Source organism: Polypterus senegalus, chromosome 11, assembly GCF_016835505.1.
Source record: "Polypterus senegalus isolate Bchr_013 chromosome 11, ASM1683550v1, whole genome shotgun sequence".
In the NCBI taxonomy this organism is placed as follows: domain Eukaryota; kingdom Metazoa; phylum Chordata; class Cladistia; order Polypteriformes; family Polypteridae; genus Polypterus; species Polypterus senegalus.
In genome coordinates, this window is record NC_053164.1 from 29,289,463 (window position 1) to 29,312,562 (window position 23,100).

The 23,100-nt window shown below is 39.1% G+C and overlaps 1 protein-coding gene across 1 annotated transcript in view; it reads right to left on the reverse strand.

The window, feature by feature from the left end:
• Positions 1–343: 343 nt before the first annotated feature.
• Positions 344–23,100, reverse strand: part of ppp1r14ab (protein phosphatase 1, regulatory (inhibitor) subunit 14Ab) — a 92,517-nt gene continuing 69,760 nt past the window's right edge. The window contains exons 2-4 of the mRNA XM_039768264.1: positions 14,777–14,857; positions 9,421–9,453; positions 344–1,264 (exon numbers count right to left, since the gene is read on the reverse strand). Of these exons, the coding sequence (XP_039624198.1) occupies positions 1,178–1,264; positions 9,421–9,453; positions 14,777–14,857 (201 nt within the window). The 3' untranslated portion in view covers positions 344–1,177. The remainder of the gene's footprint in view (positions 1,265–9,420; positions 9,454–14,776; positions 14,858–23,100) is intronic.

Consider the following 23,100-nt stretch of genomic DNA (forward strand, 5'->3'; position numbering starts at 1 on the left):
TTATATATATATATACACATACATATATATATATATATATATACATATATATATATATATATATATATATATATATATATATATATATATATATATATATATATATATATATATATATATATATATATATATATATATATATATATATATATATACACATATATATATACATATATATATATATATATATATATATACATACATATACATACATACATATACATACATACATACATATACACACACACACACACAGTTGTCCTGTAAAATGTCAGTACTAAATGTTCTGCTCAAAATTCTTTCACAAAAGGAGGAGATCCAAACTTTACCTCACTGGGTCGCATGCTTTTGGTTGAATACATAATTTATTACAGTGTTGAAAAATCTACATCAAAAACTAAAAAGAAAAAACAAATACTGTACATTCAGATTAAAACAGTAAAAAAAAGGCAGTAAAATTTGGCATTAAATGCATTCAGTATATAAGAAGAATCCAAAGTGCCCATCGCCCTTTGCTGAGAAGCACTACTTGGCACAACTCAAAGCTGCGATATTCAGCAGGCTGCTCCGAGTGTCGAGTAATTCATTTAATTCGCTGTATATGAGCTTTGCTTTATTAAAACACAGTGAAGAAGCTGCAGCCGCAAATAAGCAGACTGCGCCTTTGAGAAACAGTGATATGAACAGTAGGAGGCAGTATGTTGGTGGAAAAAGACTGGACTAGTGCTTGGCAGTTGTAAAGGTTGGGGTTAGTGGGGTGAATTTCAATTTATCATCTTTTTGGATTTTGAAGAGTAAAAAAGAGACACTCTTGGTGAATTTTTTTTTTGGCCAGAGTTTAAGCCCAGCATACAGTGCCTTTATTTAAATATGCCAGGCGCGAGTATAACGTGTGCTGCTGCCACACCTTCCCTTACCCAAAAATGAGAACATGCCTGATACGAGTGGGATCCTTTCACAACCAGACAGTCTTTCAGGGTTGGAGACTTGTGCAAGCAGGTGGACAGGGTGGGCCCTGTGTGTACATATAAGATTAAATTAATATTAAAAAAATGAAAAAAAAACCAGACCAACCCCACACACCCCCCTTTAACCATCAAGACGACGGAAAGTTCAGCTGATTTCTCCTCTTCTTCACTGCTCATCACCTTCAGCCTTCCCTACATCAACCATTTCCCTAGTTGTGGGGTTCCATCCCGCTGTTGTGAAGAACATCCTGCTTTTGAAGTCCATGAAGCTTGAAGATGAGCTCACGAATGAATACCTGAGGAACAGAAGTAAAAAAATTTATTATTTGGCTGACAGAATTATCACAGGTGACTGACAACATTTGAGATACAAATGGTTTAATTTGTTTTTGTTTTTCCAATTGGAGGACAGGCAGGTGAAGCGGCTTGCTCAGGGTCACACAGTGCGAGTCGTGGAATTTGAAACCACAATTTCAAAGCTTGAAGTACAAAGCCTTAATTACTATGTTACACTGCCTATATAAATGAGTATTTAATAATAATAAAAAAAAAAACAACATCTATGAGTGGTGAGTACAGATTATCCCAGCCAGGGCCTTTATTTCTAGCTAGGAGAGCATGGGCACACCAGGACAGGCTGGAATTCGACTAACAGCTTTCATCAAGCCTTCCAGCCTGCACATTTTTTAATTTTTTTTTTTTTTTAAACTAAAAACTGTGATTCATCCTTTGCCCTGCCAAAACAACAAAGACAGGCTGACCGCTGCCATTTAGAACTCAAAAAACCAAATGAAACAAAGCCACCTTGTGAGCCGAATGTGCCAATGCCCTGTTTTATCTTGGTCGGGCTCCTAGTGTCAGTTACAAAGTGCAGATGGGAGACATGAACAATTGGTTCTGTGTGAAGTGGGGTGGATTCTGTGAATAGCAAGTTTAGGATTATACCCACTGTTAAAGGTGGTGAACAAAGAAAAAAAGCCTTCTGAATAAGGGTTTTTAAGTAGTGATTACAATCCACCTTAATAAAAGGATTAAATGTCTGTGTATATCTGTCTGGTTGTCTTTGTCATTCCAAAAGATGGCACAACACAAACACTTTTAATAATAAAATGCATTGTACTTGCACATCACAATTATTAACACTGCTTCTACGAATCCCATAACAAATGGCATATAACAGAGACATACGTATTGCACAGTGCCCTGCAACTGTTAAAACTGAAGTCGACAATGATTACTTACAACCCATCTTAGACTGGTAGCACAGCTAGTGTACAATAAAGGCATAAGCATGTAAGTGACAGTCATTACTGTTATAGGTGCTATATAAACCAAGGTCTGACTACACTGTAATGGCTGGAATAAAAGACAGTATGGTGGTACAGTAAATGGCACTGTGTTTCATATGCTGCTGTAGATGCTAAATGGTGTGTTGCCTGATCAGATGCCAAAATCCCATTTGAAATATCGACTGGTATGCTCCCAGGACAGAACAACATTATAATGCATGATTTAATATAAAAACAGTCCTCTTGGTGGCAACCGCTATTTAATGAAGTTGCAGTTCAATCAGACAGACCCATCAACAGAGAAGCGTGGGAGCTGCTTGAGGCTGCTGAAACAATACAGTCCCAAGTACCCTTGTTAGCTTTTAGAAGGACCCGGAAGTGTTTAATGTCAGCACAATAATGGGTTGAATCCCAGGGAGGAGGAACACGAGGAGGCTGGTATAACTGTGAAGAAAACATTGGAAGTTAGGAAGGAGCTTTACCATGGGCTAAATTAATAAGGGTCGGGCAAAGAATGCCTATTCTGTTGTTTAGGAGGCCTCAGAGAGACCTAGTGTATTCATTTTTTTAATTCACACTGTTGTATTGACTCTTGTTAGACTCTTGAATAGAAAGGGACTAAAATGGTTTTTCAGAGCTAAACCAGCTATTACTCCCGAAGGAATGTACTACATGAAGGATCCAGAAAGAACCTTTATTTATTTTAATCCAGAACACATTTCATAAATTACCATAATCAGATCATAAGAAGTTTATAAAATGCCAATGGGCTCCTGAAAGAGCCTTTATTTTTAGATCTGGAACAGGATCTAACCATCCAAGAATAGATGATAAAAAGTTTGTAAAATACCAATGGGTTTCTGATTTTTAAACAGACTCCTGCTGCACAAAATAACACAGGCTAAGGCTATGTCTATAAATTAGCTGTTAGGTGGTGAAGGGGTGAGAGATAGTTAGCCAATTAGAGACAGGGAATGATTAGGGGGCCAGAATGATGAGGCCATAATTTAGGAAGGACATCGGGATCCAACCTGCTCTTTGCAAAAGATGCCCAGGGATCTTTTATGACCACAAAGAGTCAGGACCTCAGTTTTATGTCTCATCCAAAGGATGGCGCCACTTTTATAGCACAGTGTCCCCATCTCTGCACTACGGCATTGGGATCCACATTCAGACCACAGGGTATGTGCCCCCATGCCGGTATCACCAACAACCATACCAGCAGCAACCCAAGCTTTCCCTAGATGGTCTACCATCCAAGTACTGACAAGGCCTAAACTTGCTTAGCTTCAGGTAGATGAGCTTTTCTGAAGTAAAAGTGGTATGGCCACTGGCTACTGGATTAGATTTTTGTTTTAAAAATGCAGATATTACTTGGCCACTAAAATGAGGTTTTTTGAAAACATTTTCCATAGCCATGTATTTCTGAAAATGCTGTATCAGCATTTCAGTGTGGATGGGTTAAAGTGGAGTTTGAAAACAAATTCTAATCACGATCTGATTGGTTTGTTCTTATTACGTGGCCCATACCTGATTGGACAAGATTGTATTCCTTGTAACACTGCAAAATGTTACTGTACTTGCACTGAAATGAATCCCACGATGTATTCTCAGATGCTTTGCTCGCTTCCACCTCATTGTGAGCCCAAACAAAATTTGTTTTGTTTTTTTTTGCTTTTCACATTCTCCATTGCTGTACTGCATATGTAAATTCAAGCTACAAATGAATGTGTAAGACCCCAACATTTCATCTTGACTTGGTTCTTTCCACAAAGGTGTAGTCGGCAGGATTTGCGATTGAGAACCCATCCCAACCGGCTCTGCAAACACTGGTACCCCAACTGTAGTCTGAGAGCTACAAATGCAGGTAGCAATGCAGGAAATGAACTTTGTGGAGGCTGAGGTATGCTGCACCACGGAGGAAGCACTTGGAGCAAAGAAAACCCATGGGCTCTCTCTGGCACTGATGCCGCTGCAACCACATGATGATATTGATGCGTTTTTTTGATTTTTGAGGGCACCACTATCCATCAGTGGCTGCAGTAGGAGTGGGCCAGCATTCTAGTCCCATTCCTGACCAGGGAGGGCCAGAAGGCCTACTACGAGCTGGGTGCATGAATGGTCACTGAACATGCCATTATTCCATGGTCTTCTGACTGAGGGCTTCTGTGGGCTAGGTTGATAAATGCTAACTTCTGATCATCTTGTTTCTTAGACAGGGACAAGAACCCTCAGTGCAGTTTGTAAGCGAGGTTAGTGCTTTTGTGTGTGTTCCTCCTCTGTTCTTTGGGCTGGAAGAGAGGTTAATAAGTGCAATTCAGCAAAACATGTTCCTGGCTTCAACTCTTGCGCAGTGTTTATAATACACTCCCACAAAGCATACCTACAAATACACCTCTGCCACTAAGCACTGTACCATCCCAATTTAATGGTCTCCAAGCCATTACATTCTGAAAAGGTTTCACTTATTTGTTGACATTCCACATTTTTGAAACATTTTCAGTTTGCTTCAGAATTAAAACTGGAGACTTGCACAACCCGTTTTGCAAAACATGTGGACAGACAACATTCCTTAATGGTATGTTCATAATAAAGTATGGATTCACTTTTGATATATGAATCACAAAACCTTGAATTTCAAACAAAATAAAGCCAGAGAGAGATTCAGAGCAAAATATGGAAAGTATTTTGAATATAAGACTTTCCACACATTAAAAGATGACAGAGACTGTAAGACAGACAGAAGCAGCCCATCTGATTACTTATGATTTTACACAGAAACCCATAAGGCTGGTTTAGCCATACAATTTCTCTGCCCATCAAAACAATGACTAAATGATGAGGTATAAAAGTTACCTCGCTGCCAGCAATGCTATGAGGGTGTGGGAGAAAGTGACAGGAATGTAGAAAGAGTGGTCATATATTAGTTTGTGGGCAGGGCCACGATCCTGCATAGGAAGCCCAGGTAGGCTAATGTTTATGACCTTCCTTCTTTAACTCCCTGTGTGCTTTATCTTGTCAACAAAGACACCAGTTTTGCAACTGTATCTGTTACGTTTGTAGAAAGGTGATCTGATGTTACAACTCATACCCACTGAAACAAAAGTCAATGAAGAAAGATGTGGATGAGACCAAGTAATTACTATATGAAAGCCCATCATGGTAAGGCTTTACTGGATCTTTCTTCTCATCCTTACTAAAGTTTTTGACTGGACTCTTGCACATGAACTTAGCCTTTTAAAGATGCATAAGAGAGCATGTAAGGAAAAACAAAAAGTCCAAAATGAACTGTGTGTGTACATTACATCCAAAAAAAGGAGAGACACATCAGTTTCCTTTAATGACAAACTCTGACCATAAACAGCCAGCATTGCTGAAGTATGGCTGTATGGGTTTCATTCCAATAGAGAACTTAAAATGTGAACAAGACTCACTATTAGAAAAAAGAAAAAAAAAAAAAAGGCTTGGGTTAGACCAGCATGGTAATTATTGGTTGTTAACATTGCAGAATCCGTGGTACCATTAAGGATGATGGGGAAGGCCAGCGAGATAACCATGCTAGTGACTCTGTTTTTGTAACTGACCACGGACCCCCTTGTAGCGGTGCCACATAGTTAGTGTTTAAATGTCAGTTCTGAGTGTGTCTCGTTTCATTGTCCCATTGGCTGTGTGTATGTGTATCAGTTAATGCTGTCCCGTAAAGGAGGACGGATGATGGGAGGAGTTCACAACCACAAATCTGGAAAACACCTGTGTCAAATTAACCAATTACTACCGTCACCGACTATTTAAGTGGAAGGAAGGAGGAGAGAGAAAAGACCCGTTTTTGTGTTCACTACTACAACTTGCTTGCTGACTCATTTTATTGCGCTTGATTCCAATTTGTTTTTCATTCATCCGGACTGTCTTTCAACCTGCATCTGCTGAGACCCCGGGGTCGATTCATCATCCACCATACGCCGAGGAATCACGGTGAGGTTGCTCCAAATGCCGGGAAATTCAAACACCACAATTGCCGCTAATCAGTCATCCGTATTCAGGACATTTTTCACTTTCGGACTCAAGTTCACAATCATTCTGTTTGCTAGTCATTTTGTCGTTTGCGTGGTGTGTGTTATATGTTACAAGGACAAGGGAGGGGTTTTGTATGTATATTTTTTGGTGTTGTTTTGGGATTGCTGGGGTGGAGGAATATTTATGTGTGCATTTGTTTTGTGGCATGTCTCGTCTCATTTAATACATTTACTCCGGTTAATTTTACATCCTGCCTTTGTGTTATTGCATTTAAACCGTCGATTGTGGGGGAAAGTTTATTTTTGTAGGAGTACGGCTTGACAGGTAAGGTTTCTCAGTAAATTATCCAGGCCACAGGTCTTGGAGGTGTAGCTGCCGGCTGGGTAAAAGGGGTCGGCCGTTACACCCTTTGTTGTTTATTTTCTCCATTAAAGCTGCTGATTTGAGTTTTTGTTTTCCTCTCCTTCAATGGCAAATAGTCAAATCACAGTTATAATGTTGGTGGACTTTATAGTGTCAAGATTCTTTCATGTTGATCACAGAGATTCATTACGTTTTTCTTTGTATTCAATGTATTTGGTGTATTAATGTAGTACAGTATATAGAAATGTTGTATGGTTTAACAAAATAATTTTTAACACAAATGTCCAGTATTTATCAATTTAGTTATTGCTTCACAATCATGGCATATATTAAATAGCCACATAAAACTGTTATAAAGGGAAGATTTTTTTATTATTGTGTTTTTCAGTGATTTGTTAATCCTTTTATCACCATATACAATTTCTTATATTAGGAATTTGTAATTTTTTGCTTACCCCAACTTACTCTCCAGGGTGTTTTGGGGTCAGAGCACAGGGTCAGCTATTTTTACAGCACCCATGGAGCAATTGCAGGTTAAGGGCCTTGCTCAAGGGTCCAACAGAATAGAATTCCTTCTGTCACTGCTGGGATTTGAACCAGCAACCTTTGTATACAAATTTTAAAAATACATTATCTGTTCTTGCAGTTTTCAATGGGGCTGAAGTGCACCAGAGTCCAAACATGAATAAAATGTAAAACAGTTTATCCACATCGCATTTTAAAAGTAAACTGGCTCTGCACCTCATATCTCTAATTGTCTTTCAATCCATAGCACAATGTGAAAGGCAAGAACAACTGACTCACACAGTCAGAATGCCATTCACGCTAACCTGGAATCGCACCAAGCCATAAAGACAATTTGAAATGGTATGAGTTTAAGAAAGCACACTACACTAAGTCTGGGAGAATTTGTAAAATCGACACAGACAATGACTAGGCAAACGATTCACACTCATGGCACTAGATCCATGAAGCAGTACCACTACCAATTGTTTTACCTTGCTGCCCTATGTAAGAGTCACTCATTCGTACAGTATTCAGTTTGCTGGTAAACACCATATCTATTGGTCTACGGCTGTACAGTTCAGCTGTAGAGAACTGGCTCACCATAAATATTCTTGGAACTGCAGCTGGCTTCAATAATGGACGAATCAAGAACAAGTTTTCATCCACAGAGAAATAAGCACTGCAAATTTTGTTTACATACTGGATGTGCGCATTTTCAAACCATTTTCTCAAAAGATAAAATTGCTCTAAACAGTTTCATGTGAATCAACTTTTTTACCATGATTGTGAAGAAACCAACTTGACTTAAAAAAATACTAAACTTACTGTATACTTTAAGCGCTCTGAACCTATACTCATTTAGGAAAAAATGAAGAATTATACAGAGGGAGTTTTATGCCAAAATGTGCTGACACTGCACATTAATTTTACATAGTGCCTTTCTGTCACAATTCCATGGGGATTTAGAGGTCCACTATACTAAATTGTTTTTGACAACTTGAGCACTTGCTTTGGATCACACAGGGGAAGGACACTGAAACCACAGGCTTGCCGTCTAAAGACTAACACTTTAAGGCCCCCTCACATTACACTTTTCCAGCGACTTTTAGCCATAGACTTTATTTACATAATATCTTAGTGAGTTGAAGGCAGGTGCTGCATACTTGTGTCACTTTAAGTTGTGTAGTCTGACACGGTCCAAACAGTCTGTGACTCACCCAGGCAAAAATCAAATGGGCTCTGTGTGTGCAAAAGCTAACAGCCAATATGTGCTCAGCCAGGTGTACAATGCATATAATGCAGCTAAAAGGTATGAGAAGCAAGGGTATTTTGAACCTCCCAAACAGAACAGAAGATCTCTGTCTGATGTCTTGTGCTGTACAGTACCTACTATGACAGAATGGAAAAAAGGCCAAGTTTGAAAAACATTTGTACAGCAAAAGCTCTGTCACGCAGCACTTTATTTGCTATAAGAAAAAGGGGTGAGCAAAAGTGTCGTCACTAGGGTTGGTGTCATCCAGTGAGGTAGCCAGGACCTAGTTGATGAAATAGCTCCTTATCATAGAGTTGATCATGCTTTAAATAATGCCACATGCAGACAACCGGCTGTTTAATGCAGCATGGTTATTTCCCACCTTATTAGCACACAGACCCCAATAATTTCATCCTGTATTCTCCCTTGGTCTGCGATGGGCTGGCGCCCTGCCCGGGGTTTTTTTCCTGCCCTGCGCCCTGTGTTGGCTGGGATTGGCTCCAGCAGACCCCCGTGACCCTTGTGGCAAGCGGCTGGGGGTGGTACCCAGCTGGGATGCCCAGGAGGACCGGAAGAGGGTTTGCGCCTCCTCCAGACCACGAGGGGGTGACCGCCCTGGCTGCTTTGGGGACCACAGGTAGAGAGCATTGAAGCTCAGCCCTGTAGGGGCTTATGGTCGCCACCAGGGGCTGCCCCAATGCCTGGAGAGCCCTGGGTCCTATTCCAATAAATCCTAACATGTCATTTTCACAGTACTGTTCAAGGTAATTTCCTCCAGTTTCAATTACATAAAAAGGCAATCTATCATTTCATAGGCTTAAAACATAATCACTCACCAATGAAAGGCATGATTATTTATTGTTTTACGAGCTCTGGTCAAACAAAAGTGGAAAAGCAGAGAGGGACTGGAAGTTATGCATGACATTTCATAGGCTGTCAGCCACTGAATTAACCGAAAAAACCCATCAACCTAGCTTTCAGGTGTGTGCCCCCAAAAAAGAAACAAAACAAAAAAGCAGGTACTTACTTCTGTGTTGTTGTTACAGTTATGCAAAATATCCTGAAAGGAGAGAAAAAAACAAGAATAAAGGTACTCATATTTGATAAAGTTACAACAATTAACTGATTGAATTAGCATGAAGAAGGCTGATGCTGCCGGGATAGACATATACAGTGCCTATAAAAAGTATTCAGTCTTTGGATGTTATCACATTTTATAATTATACAAAACTGAATCTTAACACTAGAATTACCAAAGCCTATGAAAAAACTCAAATCCGGCCCACCTTAAATCCCTTCGCACCTTTCTGCCAGTGTCTTTGTGTGTCTTTTGTCTTGTAAATGTGCTGATCAAGACAAGCAGCCTGCCATTCCACCCCCCACTGCAGAAGAACAGGCACAAATTTCTCCCAGTTCAAGCTTTGATAATCTGGGAGTGAAGTGCTGGAGTTTTACAACGGAAATAGATCGTTATTTGGAACACATGCATTTCATGGGTGTTCCGTTTCTACAATAATCTGTGTAAAAACATTGTTAAAACAAACGTTTTCATATTTTAGTAATAAATGACAAAATGTAGACAAACTATGTAATGTGTGAATCCTGAAGTCCAACAATCAAATAAACACTTTCACAAAAGGTTCAAGGATAATGCAACAGCTTCCGTGGCGCAGTGGTAAGAATTGCTGACTTGTAATCAAGAGCCCACCAGTTCGATCCTGACTGCCTCGTATATATTTACTGTTTTGAGTAGTGAGCTGCTCTTATTGTTAACATTATACAATAAAAACATACATTTGATTTGTGATTAACAGTCACTGTAAATTTATAGTATTTGTAAAAGTTAGATGTTTTTCACTTTTATTCTCTCACTCACTGGGAATAACTGTAGATGTGAGTGGTGTTTTGAGACAATCGAAGTAGAAATTCTCTGATCTAGATGGATAAAAGCTGACACACAAACACTGGTGAATCTGCCTTCTTCCTATCACATTGTCACTTGAATTTTATTTTATTCAATTTTACTGAGTGTTCCTGCTTACGCTGAATTAGTATGCACCTTATGGTCCATGATGTCAAAGCTGCACTGTCAAAAAACAGAGACATAGGTATATATGATATTTGAAATTATTCATTTTATGACCATTTTGGAAAATACTGTGACACGGATGCAACATTATTCATATAATTCATATTCATTCGCATACCATCTTGCGGTTGTAATCAGTGACCACGTGTTTTTTTTTTTTTTCCCCGATCTTGGCCAATCGCCATATTTTCTTTTGTACTGCAGGACATGCAGAGGAAAGAATAGTACAGAGAGGTCAGTTCCACACTATATGCAATCATCAGTTTCAAATGTTAACAGTTCCCACACACCCAAGGATCGTCTTTCTTACATTTACGATATGTGTACCTGTTGCAGTGTACACACTTCTCTCAATGCTGTCACTACAATTACTGACACTGACTGAGCTTGCTTTCCTGGGGGAAGTGGCGGTCTTGGAACAGAAGCTTGCCGATGTTGCATCCTCCTTTTCTTTTTCCATCATCTTTTCTTGTAAGAAGCGACAACAAAGCTGCTCTGCAAGGTGAGCCATGAACACTCTTTTCTCAGTGGACCCCGTACATGCCTTGCACAGTACATGTGCGTTAATCGCCGCCAGGTCAAGCTTGTTATAGCACAAGCAACCGGCCACCTGCGTGTTCCTGTTTGCACTGAATAAGCTCACGCCTTCTGGTGCATGATGTCAAAGCAGCACCGGAGAAACAAAAGACAGACACCACAAATAGATACCCTCAGTGCAGATGAATTGGATAAACATCTGGCGCTATCAGAATTACTAGATGCTATAAAGTCACTTCAGAGTGGGAAAGCAGCAGGCCCAGATGGCTACCCTGCTGAATTTTATAAGAAATTCTCCATTCAGCTAGCTCCCCTTTTATTAGCAACATTTACATAAGAGGGAGACAATAAAATTCTACCTCAAACGTTTTGCCAAGCATTAATCACCGGTTTTCCTAAACAAAATAATGACTTCATACAGACCAATTTCACTTCTGAATAATGTTAAGATACTCTCCAAAGTCCTAGCTAGAATGATGGAGAAAGTGCTGCTTTCGGTAATATCACAGGATCTAACAGGATTTATTAAAGGCCGGCACTTAGTTTCCAATCTTCGACGCCTGTTTAATATAATATATTCACCCGCAAAGTCAAATAACCCAGAGATGATATTACTGTTGGATGCAGAAAAAGCATTCAATATGATTGAATGGAACTACCTTTTCACTACATTGGAGAAATGTGGGTTTTGCCCGAACATTTGTGCATGGATCAAACTACTGTATACCAATCTAAAAGCTTCAGTTTGTATTAACAACATTAATTCAGACTACTTTAAACTAGAACGTGGTACCAGACAAGGATGCCCCTTGTCACCACTGCTTTTTGCAATCGCCATTGAGCCACTGGCAGTTCATTGTAGAAATGCTTATGAGATAAAAGGGGATTATCAGAGAAGGACTTGAACAGAAAATTTCTCTATATGCAGATGATATGGTACTGTATATTAGATTCCCAAAATATTGTGCCTGCATTCCTAACAGCACTTACAGAATTTCAAAAGATTTCTGGTCTCAGAATTAATTTGACTAAAAGTGTGCTCTTTCCAGTGAATTATCAAGCACACAATGTTAGATTGGACACCTTCCCTTTTATCATTGCAGATCAGTTTAAATACCTAGGGGTAAACATTACAAGTAGACATAAAGCTCTCTATTAACAAAATTCCACTGTCTGTATGGAAAAATTAAGCAAACCTTGCACAGATGGTCAACCCTTCATCTCACTTTAGCTGGAAGAATTAACATTGTTAAGATGAATATCCTTCCTAAGCTTCTCTTTTTATTTCAAAACATTCCAATATCCATCAATAAATCATTTTTGAAGAAATTAGATTCAACCATAACCTCATTTATTTGTAATTCAACACATCCACATATCCAAAGAGTGACCCTAAGGCAGAAGGTGGAATGGCTCTACCCAGCTTTCAATTTTATTACTTGCCAGTAAATATACAAGCTATAAAAACCTGGCCATGGACACAAATAGATGAACATACACAGGCTTGGTCGGCAATAGAAATAAAATCCTTTATATTCTTTGCCTTGTACCCCAATAGATGCAAGTTATCTCCAATATACTAACAACCCTATTGTGCTTCACTCACTCAGAACATGGAAACAATGTAGAAAGCATTTTAAGATAAAGAAGCTTTTAACTGTGGCACCTCTGCATGACAGCCATGCATCGTGAGTGAGAGAATAAGAGAGTAAAAAAAAAAAAAACAAAAAAAAAACCCTGCTAACTTTTAAAATTACTATAAATTTACAGTGACTGTTACAGACGCATATCAAATGTATGTTTTTATTGTATAATATTAACAATAAGAGCAGCTCACTACTCAAAACGGTAAATATATGAGGCAGTCAGGATCGAACCGGGGGACTCTTGATTACAGGTCCGAAATTCTTACCACTGTGCCACGGACGCTGTTGCATTATCCTTGAACCTTTTGTGAAAGTGTTTATTTGATTGTTGGACTTCAGGATTCACACATTACATAGTTTGTCTACATTTTGTCATTTATTACTAAAATATGAAAAACGTTTCTGTTTTAATGATGTGTTTACACAGATTATTGTAGAAACGGAACACACATGAAATTCATGTGTTCCAAATAACGATCTATTTCCATTCAAAAACTCCAGCACTTCACTCCCAGATAATTAAGGCTGGAAATGGGAGAACTTTGTGCCCGTTCTAAGACAGTGGGGGGATGAAATAGTACAAAATACACTGACAGAGAGGTGCAAAGGGATTTACGTGTTTTTTCGTAGGCTTTGGTAATTCTAGTGTTAATGGATTTAGTTTGACTTTTATATACTAATAAATAGAAAAAGACTCTGAAGTCAAAAGTGAAAACAAATGTCTGCAAAGTGAACTATTTGAATAAGAAATACAAATTGCAAAATAATTGTTTCCATAAGCATTCCCTCCCTTTATTATGACACCCCTAAATCTTCACTGGTGCAGCAAATTTACTTTAGAAGTCACAGAAATAGTGGAATGGTGGGCACTTGTCTGATATCTTAATTGACTGTCATATAAACGCTCCAGAATATGGAGGGTCCAACTTGTATGGAGTCAGTACGGTAGCCTAACCTTGACAATAAGTGCAAAAAAAACTAAAAGGTACTCTAAAAAGATGACTGAAAAGCATAAGTCAGGGGATGGAGACAAGAAAATACCCAAGTCACTTATTATCCCTTGGAGACTAATTAAATAAGCCATTAAGAAATGGAATGAGTATGACGTAGTAGGAAATCTGCTATAGCAGGCCGTACACAAAAACTGTGAGTGAGGGAGGCCACCAAGACACCTGTGAGAACTCTGAAGGAGACACAAGCTACAGTGGCCGAGACTGGAGAAACTCTGCAGAAGATAATTGCTACCCAGGTGCTTCACCACTTGCAGCTTCATGGGAGAGTGGCAAAGAGAGAAAAGAGAAAAAAAAACAAACACATTAAATCTTGGTAGAAGATTGGAGTGGAGATAGTGAAAGGCACATCATGATCTGCTGCCGTATGAGAGCAGAAGACTGTGATGTTTTCATATATACAACATTTTAGGGACTACACTGACTAAGTGGTCATATCTCTAAAGCAGCCAACTTGTACTCTGTTGGTATAATGTGGGCCACCTTTCAGGAAATGAGGTTCTAGCTGGCCATAACCATGCACATGGTTCACCCCTGAATTCCTTATTTCCTTTCCAGGACTTAGCACACCATATTGAGTGAACTCTGTGGTGTGTGTAGTTGCTATAGCCTGATAGGAACAAAGGCACAGTCGAATGCCATTTTCAATCTTGTACTTTATTAAGGTTTTAGATAGAAAATATTATGTACATTTACTGTATACATAAAAATGGGCTGCAAACATGTCTGTGTTTTGAATAGATTTCTTATCTTCCACCCCAGATGATACACTTTTGAAGAAGTCAAATTGATTTTGAATTGAAGCAGCACCAGCACCCTTCTCTGTAGCAGAGTGATGAATATGAGAAACTGAATGGCAAGTAGCAGGTGAAGTCAGGACTGTGCAGCGTCAAGCAAAAATGCCTATTTCTTGAATACTGCTTATCTCCCACCACAGATTTGTAGGCTTTATAATGAAACTCAAAGGATTTTGAATTTAAGTGGCACTTTCATTTCTCAAAGTACCAGAGCACTGTTTCTGCAACTTCAAACCCGCTGAACTGATAGCTGGAAATAAAACCAGGACTGTCTGGACAGTGTCAACTTCCAATCAGTGTTTACCTGCAGTTGTCTGGCCCTTTCCTCATCACTAGGAAGGTCGAGCAAGCTGTCAATATTCACTTCTTCTGGCATCTCTGCTTCCTGCAAAACAAGATTGTAAACTGTTGTCAGAAATATTTCATTCCACCAGACTACTCCAAAATATGAAAGTAACGTCTTTTAGACACTAGGAGAGGCCTGGCCAAGTGACAGCAGCATACTAAGTAAAGACAATGTGTTAGCAGATGGCCTATTGGAACATCTCCCTAGAGTCTGGAGTGCTGCTTACTCCTTACCTTTAAAGTCAGCTTTGTGAATGCACCGAGATCGTTTGAAATCTCACCACTGCCAAGCTTAACCAATGCTGAAACCCTTCACCATCCTCACTCCAAGTTATACATATCCATCCCACAGCTCACATGCACAACACACAATTTTTTTGTAAAAAGTTCCAAAACAATGCATGCCAATGCTGGAGGTAGTCCTTGGCACCCCTTCTCTTTTAGAATGACAACACACAATTAGCAAATGTTCCACAATGTGCCACAGTGAGTCAAAGCAAGACAGGATGTCATTCATTTTGATAAGCATGCCTGAGAGTTGAAGCACAGCAAGATAGCGCATTTACTCTAATAATCATACAAAGCAGTCAAAACAAGACAAGACACTACTGAATCCAATAGCTACGTACAGGCCTATGAGGACCATGGCTTTCTCACAATAACGATAAGGCAGATAACAAAAATACTTTCCTTGTACTGTTACAGTAAGTAATACTGTTAAATCAGGTTTTTGATACAGGAAGGCTACACTCTGTTCAGCTTTGGAAGCAGCATACTTCTGACAATCCGAATCATTAACATTTTCTATATACACATAAATATACTTATATACATATACATACAGTGGACTCGGAAAGTATTCAGACCCCTTCACTTTCTGCACATTTTATTATGTTGTATATTTAAATGGATGCACTTGCCATTTTTGCTTACCAATATACACTTAATAACCCATGACACAGTGAAAATATGTTTTTAGAAAAGATCTGCAAATTTATTAAAACAAACTAATTTCATATTCATAAAAGTATTCAGAACTCTAATTTAGAATTATGTAAAAGCCCCTTTGGAAGCAATTCCAGCTTTGAGTCTTCCTGGTTAAGTTTCAACAAGCTTTGCACGCCTGGATTTGAGCAGTTTATGCCATTCTTCATGACAGATCCTCTAAAGCTTTGTTGGGTTGGATGGTAAGCTTCTGTAAACTGCTGCTTTTAGTTTTTTTCATAGAAGGTTTATGGGCTTAGTCTGGGCCACTGAGGGATAGTCAGAGACTTGTCCCAAAGATACTCTAGCATTAACTTGGCTGTATGGTTTAAATTATTGTAGTGCTGATAGGTGAATCGTCACCTCAATCTGAGGTCATGTGCAAATTGGTGCAGGCTTTCTTCAAGAACCTCTTCTCTACTTGGCTGCACTTATCCTTCCCTCAATCTTGACCAGTCCCCCATCCCTGCTACCAAGAAGAGCCACCACCATTCTTCACCACAGGGATGGCATTAGGCAGATGATAATCAGTGCCTGGTCTTCACCAGACACAATGAATGGAGTTTATCCCAAAGAGTTCCATTTTCGTTTCCCACATGCTCTGAGACTCTTTTACTCAAGAGTGGCTTCCAGGGGTTTTACAATTACTGAAGCCACTGTGGTCATTCAAGCATGCAAAGATTTAAAAATTTGATCACAGAGGTCTACAGAGAGTTCCTTCGACTTCATGGCTTGGCTTTTGTCCCGACATGCAGCATGAAATGTGGACCTTTTATACAGACGTGTGTGCCTTATTAAATGATGTCCAAAAATGATCTATTTTAAATTAAATCTACAACACCATAAAGTGTGCAGAAAGTGAAGGGGTCTTAAAACTTTCTGAATTCACTGTATAGCAGCAAGACAAAACAAGAAAAAGGGACTAGAGACTCAGCATGAAAATCAAACACACAAAAGGATGCAGTGTTACACTCTCACTCTCAGCTGACTCAGTGGCAGAAGGATAAATGATCCAAAGCTCAGGAAAGAAACTGAATATCTCTGCGATGTACTGCATCATGGCTGACCCACCCTTGTAATCATAAAAAACATGGATAAAAAAAAAAAACAAAACACACACACACACAGTTAAAAAGACCTGACCTCAATTACCACCAACATTAAAAACACACACACACACAGACAACACAGTAATAAAGTGAACTTGAATTATTTTCTTGGGCAATTGTAGTATCATAACACTTATGTTTCAGCCACGGTTTGGTTCAGTTATAATTTCTCTCTTATTTAACCGTATCATTCTGAATGTTATTTTGAATAGTGTTCTAATTCCTGTTTTTGATTTTTTTCCAGTGCTTTAGCTATTTAATATTGTGATTTACATCAATTGTTTTCCTGTTTTGTAGTCTGTTTTCATGTTTTAGTTTGGTTTATCTGCCCTGCCTCAAGTATGTTGAGTCAAAGTACTGTATGTGCAGTCTCCAACAAGTATTTAAAGAAATGCTGTTCTGGAAGTTGTAGATTTTTATTTGGTTTTGATTTTTATCTCCTCACTTTGTTTTTTGGTAAGCTTTCTGGCATTTTTGACCCCGTTTCATTAAAGGTACAGTCTCAAATATGTAATAATTTCTTGCCATCTTTTCCCTGCCTTGCGTTTTGATTGATAATAAACACACACACCAGAATGACAAATAAAAAGGATGAAAATTAAAAGGAAAGAAAATGTCTGACTTGGCTGTCCGAAGTATATCGCTGTTGGTATTAAGGAGTCCCATTAGCTTTGCTTGACACACTTCTGCTGAATAATTTGTTGACTGAAAGTCCTCAGTGTTAGTGTGTCAGAGAGAGCATGTGCAGCATTATTTATAATAGCACTCAGTTTTGGTTTCATACTCTACTACTACCTCCAAATGATTTAGAGTGTGTCCCATAATTTAACTTGCCCTTTAAATTATGTTTATTTGGTCGGCCTTTCTTGAAGTGATGTCACCGGCCTAACAAACCACAGTGTATTGTAAGATGTGAAGGATTTCATTATCCACATTAAAAGAACACGGTCTCCTTTAAACAAACCTGCTCTGACCTTTCATGATGGTTTCTCTGTGTTATGAGACCAGTCCAACCTGTCATTGGTGTGGACTCCTAAGTATTTGTAGGACTGGACCACCTCTACATCCACTCCCTGAATAGTGACCACACATAGAGGCTCTTTGGTATGGTGAAAGTCAATAACCAGTTCCTTGGTTTTGCTGATGTTACGCTGCAGACAATTCTCTTTGTACCAAGAAGTAAAGTTCTCCACCGGACTCCTCTCCTCTGTCTCATCCCACAAGTGTAGAATCATCTGAGAATTTCTGTAAATGACATGAGCTTGTGTACAGAGTGAAGAGAAAAGGAGACACGGTGCTCCAATGTTGCTCACATCCATGTCAGAAACACAGTTCTCGAGTCTCACAAACTACAGTTTGCCTGACAGATAGTCCATCATCCAGGACCCCATAGGCTCCACCACCTGCATGTCTCTGACCTTACACCTTAAAAGAGATGGATGGTTGGTTGGTACTAAACGCCTGTAGTCATTAGGTGAAGGTTCAAAGGCTTTAGGAACTCGAGGACTGACTCCATCTTGTCCCATTGCTTCTCCTGTATCTTCAATTGTCTTCTTGCTTGACCTTCAGTTATGGACAGCCCATACTGATGGTCAGAGGTAGATTTGTCGCTGGCCATTTGAATTGAAGGGGTAGCAATTGTGATGTAGTAAGGATAAATGGGGGGGACTGGTCATTGGAAGAACCTGGAAGTGGAAAGGAAATATTAAAAAATTGGTTCACATCCCTTTTTAGCACCTGAGCACTGGACTTCGAGTCCCATAAATATGCCCAGTCCATTCCAGACATCCTTCATGTTATTCTGAGGGAGTTTCGTTTTGATTTTAGTTTTGTAATCTCTCTTTCCTTCACTCAGCTTTATCTTTAGCACATGCTGTACAGTACATCCTTCAGAGCTTATTTGTCACTGGATTTGAATGATCTCTTTTTCTTGTTCAGGAAACCTTTTAGCTTCTTACTAATTTAGGGCTGCTTGCTAGGAAAGCTTTACACTGTTTGTGGGTCTCTCTGTGGTGACACAGATGTCAATATAGTCTGTGACACAGTACCAGAATCCCTCAGTATCACCCCCATATGAGTTGAACATTATTTCTCAGTCTGATGTTTGGAAGAAGTCATTCAGAGCCATTTAGGCCTCCAACAACAAAAACATTTATTTATATTGCACATTTTCAAACAAATAATGTAGCTCAAAATGCTTTACAGGCACCACTTCCTCATTATCCTGGTGGTAACAGGTTGTCATATAATAAAAGGCTTGTAGCTGGGAATAAGGTAAATCAGGCTGTGGTCAGATCTGATCAATGGTGGCAAAAGTTCACAATTAAGGGCATCTTTAACATTTGAATAGAGCCGGTTCAGCTCTTTCTTAGAGTGGAACATGACAAAAATTGATGAAGTCACATGATTTAAATTGCCATATAACTACAGGGTCTGAGTGAGTCATTATTAATGTATTGATGTCCGAGTGAATCACTTCCATTGCTGATTCCCCATTTGCAGAGGGAGGAATATAAACAGTAAAAAGGATGATGCAACTTATCTCCCTTGACAAATAATGTGGACAACAGCTAGAATTTAAAATGTCAAAAATACTACTGTAGTTTCAACTGTAATATGCCCCCTTTTACACCATTCTTCATTCACATACAAGTAGATGACCAGTCCCACTCCTGTCATTTTTTTTCTACACCACACTGAGTCTCTGTCTGCTGGAATAAGATGAAATCCGTGCAGCATTAACACAGTGTGTGGTATATCAGGTTTAAGCCAGCCACTCAAAATAAAAAACAAAATGCCACCAGTATGTACCATGACCAACTATGAGAGCAGATTGGAACATTGCCCATTACAAAGGTTGGAAGGTCCGTTCTGAATCCTTTTTGCCATCTTGTTTCCCTCTTCATCTTTAGATAAACAGCTTTTGTGGAAAACTGAAACTGAACTGGTTAGGTGCTTGAGATCACAAGGCAAGTAGCAAACTACAGGAGAATTTAATATATCCTGCTTTTGTTTTGTCAGTGTTTCTTGAATTTTCAGGTTTTGCAATCAAAAGGTACTGTGGTCTTCTTCACAATCCTTCCCAAGTTCACATCTCATTCGAAGGGCAGTTAAGGCGAATCAACATCTGGGTTTGCATTGAGTGCAGATCTTTGGTAAATTTAAAATCCATTAAGCTGATTTCTAGCGGCTACTGTCAGTGACAAGTCAGAAGACAGATAAAACCTAATCATAACAAAAGTATTTTTGCTTTCTAAAGTAAATCCTTTTGCTTATAAAAGAACTTTGCTAGATTTAAATTTGGTCTGCTCCATTTTTGTGATCTTCTGTGCTATTTATGAACATTTTTTGAACTTTAACAGGCTTAAGGCTATGCCGCTAGGTGTAATTTTCTGTCATAGACTTTATTCATATAATCTTAGAGAGTCTGAGGCAATTGGTGGAACGCTCCTGTAAGCTGGTCATGTAGTCTGGCATACCCAGTGACTTACTACAAACAGGTTTAATTTGGTCTTTAGCTGTAGGAGAGGGCTAAGTGTGCATGAGAGTTGACAACCAATGAATGTTTATCCAGAAGTCCAATTTATATAATGCAGCAATTAAAAATAAGGAATGTGGGTGTTTTGGGTCTTACAAACACCAGAAATGCTCATCTGTCCATTGGGTTTTACATACTATGTCAGAATGAAAAAAAGAGAAAAAAAGGCAGGAATTGAGGCTGAATTCACTGTTTCTATTAACCCTTTGTTCAGTACCAACTTCATCACACTGCGTGTTACAAGCTGTCACAAAAAAGATTATGTTCACTTGACCAAGCTGAAGTAACGGACTCAAATTCAAATTTTTGCCTTAATGTGACACAAATCTGATAGTCACTTTCATATGTTTTTACAGATTGATGTGTATCTAATTTGAAGCCATGCAACATGAATGAGAATGGACAGTTTGGAATTCATGTGCGTTTTTTTTCCTCCTATACGCATGGGTTGAGTGCCGTCATCATGACCTAACACCACCAGTCTGGCAAAAAACAAATGAAGAAAGCACAACAGTCATGGTCCCACCTGTGCCGGCTCGTTTCCCACACCCATATATCTCCTGGTGCAACAATGCCAGCAATAGCTGTGAAAACAGCAAAATCTAGCCATCTGTCCTTTCCACCTTCTCGACCTAATCATGTACAGCCAATAAACTCCAGCACAAAATCGTTACTAGAGTGTCCATCTTATCGATTTCAATATCACGAGTTATCTCACAAATATTTTTTGCTGCTGGTGACACAGATGACTTGTGCACAAACTTATAGCGAAAGCCATTTCAAAGGACAAATGTGTTCACATTAAAGTTAGATACAGGTCATTTGTAGTTGTGAATGTAACTGTCAAGATAGTAAAATTAGATCCGAGTGAAAAATCTGAATTGAGCAATGAGACTTGTAACGTAAATATAGTGCTAATATTCTTAATTGCTAAATGTGACATGATTTTCATTTGTTAAAACAGATTGTCCAGTGAGCAGATTAGTAACTGAGGTTGGCAAGTCTGATATATCACATGACTAGCAGTCACATAATTTAACATCAGCTTTAGCTCCATTTCTGGGCACAATACATTATAGACCAAAGAACACATGACTATAGGAATCAGGAGTCCAAACTAACCATAAACAAGGAAGAATAGAAATACAAAGAGTCCCACTGTACCCAGTTCCTGGAGGTTGATCAATTGATGCAACATCCTGCAGACACATCAGGAAGAAGGAGGCAAAACATCATCTAATATCCCAATGTAAACCCATGATCAGATATGTACGACAGAAGAAAGCTAGCCCTTAAACCAGCAATGGTAAAAAAAGACCTAGGCCAATGAAGATAGGCAAGTCCATATAAGAAGACAGCAATATCAAGGAAGGTAACTGTACATTAAGGTAATAGTAGCAAATGATGGATCAAAGAAGAGCAGGAGATGACAGTTTTGAAACCTCCATCATCATTATACAAGTCTGCAGGTGATTCTTACACCAAAGTAACAGGCTAAAAATTTATGGTAACAAAGGGACCAAACCTGTGGGGAAACATGGGGGCAGAGTAACAAACACCAATCAATGTGGGAAAAGCAAAGTGCCATGTGCGAACAAGAAATTTGAGCTGCCATTATACTAAATACATGGAGGTAACCTGGAAATTGTCAATAGCCTCCAGAGCTGGCTTTGGGTCATAAATCACATTTACAGAGGCAAGAGGACACTTGAGACAAACCAGATATAGGAGACAAGGATACACTTCATGTTTTGAGGTACACAAATGTAATTGTATGTTCTTATTTGGCTACTTGCCTGTCCAAACACGGTGGATGCAAAAACGTCACTGCAGGAAGGTTAGAGGACCTCTGTCTAGGACATTATTAATTTCAAGGCTGCGTAAAGCACACAAATTGAGGAGCTATCCTTCTAGTGCCTTTTTTGGGAAAATGCAGTCTGATCACAACCACAAGTAGTTTTTGCCCACAAGCGTGACATTCATCTCTCCCCCTCCTTCCTCACATTTTACTTGGTATTTAGCTAATGGATAAGAATGCTATGGGCTGGTGGGAAAGTCTCTCCTACGCAGATGTTAACACCACTAATGGAAGAGACTGTCTGGAAGTTTACAAACTACTACGCAGATGACCTTGGATGACCTGCATGTGAACAAGAGCAGGAGTAAAACATTGAAAAAATAAATATAATGTGCACGTATACACCAGAATAAACGGTATTCCCCTGAATTGTTAGATTTTGTGTTATTTTCTGCCACTCCTTCCAATTTTCATTACTATCTGCAATCTTCCTTGTTTGTTTTCTAAGCAGAACATTTATTGGTTTTCTTTCAACAACCTTATGGCCTTCAATGACGCCACTGGCTGCATTTTGTGTCACTGTAAATGTGGAAATCTCTTGTCCAGAGGCTGCCAGTGACACAAGCTTAGCCTTGTGACCTTTTAACTCTTTGATGTCCACTGAAAATCAAAACGGCACCACCATCTCTCCCATGGCAAGTACTAAAAGAACCATGGATCCTGCAGTGGGGTTGGCTGGGTGTGCACAGACACATGTTGTCCTCTTGATAGCATTTTACTGATTGATCTTTAGTGACCTTACTTTGATTTTGAAAGGTCAGAGAAAGAGACAAAGAAAAAAAGGTACACATTGG